This window comes from Aureococcus anophagefferens, assembly GCF_000186865.1.
Source record: "Aureococcus anophagefferens unplaced genomic scaffold AURANscaffold_1347, whole genome shotgun sequence".
Lineage (NCBI taxonomy): Eukaryota > Pelagophyceae > Pelagomonadales > Pelagomonadaceae > Aureococcus > Aureococcus anophagefferens.
The window spans coordinates 1-1,613 of NW_008706371.1; the positions used below are offsets into that span (position 1 = coordinate 1).

The following is a 1,613-nucleotide window of genomic DNA, read 5'->3' on the forward strand; positions in this document are numbered from 1 at the left end:
CGCATGATGCGCGACGCGCGCGTCGTGACGACGCCCGCCGACGCGAAGCACGACTTCCCCGCGGGTAGCGCGCGCAAGGTCTTCCAGGACGTCCAGCTCGGCGAGGACTCCGCGGGGTCCACGGAGGTCGGCGGCGGCGGCGAGTCGATGATCTACCCCGAGTTCCTCGAGGCGCTGGGCGCCATCGCCGTCTACAAGAACACGAACCCCTACATCTCCCTCCAGGACAAGCTCGAGACCTTCCTCAGCCACGCGCAGACGGGCTTCGTCACGTGCCTCAACACGGCGATCAAGAAGGACAAGCGCAAGCTCAAGCTCGCGACGTCCGCGGCGTCCGCGGCGAACAAGGCCTACGCGGCCCACGGCGGCCGCGCGGCCATGGCCGTCATCAAGCAGGAGAAGACGCCGCGGACGCCGGGCCGCGGCGCGCCGCTCCCGGCCGACGCGGGCCGCGCGACCGTCGCCGCGGCCAAGGCCGACGAGGGGTCCGTGACCAAGTCCGACGCCGACGACCGGCCCTGGGAGGACATGGGCGACCGCGACCGCATACGCTAGGGGGGGGGCGCGTAAGGGCCGGTCCTCGGGGGTTCCAAGGGTGCTGCGATAGCATGGAACACCGTGACTGATGAGGCTGCTGTGGCAGTCGACGCCGCTATCTATCCCGGTCGTGGTCGTCCGCCACGCCGTCGAAGTCTGTGGGCATGAGCATGCCCTGCTCGAGCTTCTCCTCCCAAAAGGGCAAGACCTTATGGAACCGTCGGTCGAGGACCGCGTCGTCGAGGGCGCCCGGCCGTCCTGGCATACGGAGTATTGCTAAGGTCCACGACTCTTCTGTATAGCCCTGTTGATGCAGACTTGAGTTGCGGTTTTGCCTTTATCCCTGGGGTACCAGAGCTGTTGACTGGGTAAACAATGCTATCCTCAAGCTGAGAGACAGGCGCTACCATATGTCCCGCATACCCACAACTTGAACAGTCAAGAAGATCCTCTGGGACTTCTTCTTACCGTTTTAGTGTCATCCACAGGTTGTGGGATGACGTCACAAGCCTGGACCTTACGGTCAAGCCAAAGCTGACACAGAGGTTGCTGTTTGCAGCGGGTAAACAGCAGTTCCTTGACGATGGCCGGGCAAATGGATTCCGTGACACCGCGGAGTGCGGGACGCGCGGCGGCGGGCCGTCGGAGGGGGGGCGGCTTGGGCGTCGCGGTCTCGGGCTCGCCCTCGTCGAGCTCGATGTCGATGAGAATGCGGTTGTTGTAGTGCATGGGCGGCACGCGCTCGCCCTCGGGCGAGACCATGAAGGCCTCCATGACGCTGGACCCCCGCCCCAGTCGAGGCGGGTGCTGCGCCTGTGCGGCCGCGGCAACTCGAGCTTGTGCCCCCCGTCCGCGCCGTCGTCGCCGCACGATGCTGCCCGCGAGCGCCGGCGTCCGACGCGCTGCCCGGGACGCCCCGGACCCTCTCGTCGCGCGCGCGGCCCGCCGCCTCGCCCCGCCCGCGCCGCGCCCCGCTCTACCTCACCGCCGCCGCCGCAGGAGCTCATGATCACGGTGCTGTCGACGGAGACGTGCCCGACGTCGGCGCCCTTCTTCGGCTTCATGGTGCGCGCCTC

The 1,613-nt window shown here is 67.6% G+C and overlaps 1 protein-coding gene across 1 annotated transcript; it reads left to right on the forward strand.

Annotated features, from left to right (window-relative positions):
- Positions 1-6: 6 nt before the first annotated feature.
- AURANDRAFT_69307 (hypothetical protein) lies at positions 7-555 on the forward strand (the record flags this gene model as incomplete). The annotated part of the gene is made up of 1 exon (XM_009045070.1): positions 7-555. The coding sequence occupies one exon, from the start codon at positions 7-9 to the stop codon at positions 553-555; it is 549 nt and encodes a 182-aa protein (XP_009043318.1).
- Between the last annotated feature and the right edge of the window lie 1,058 nt (positions 556-1,613).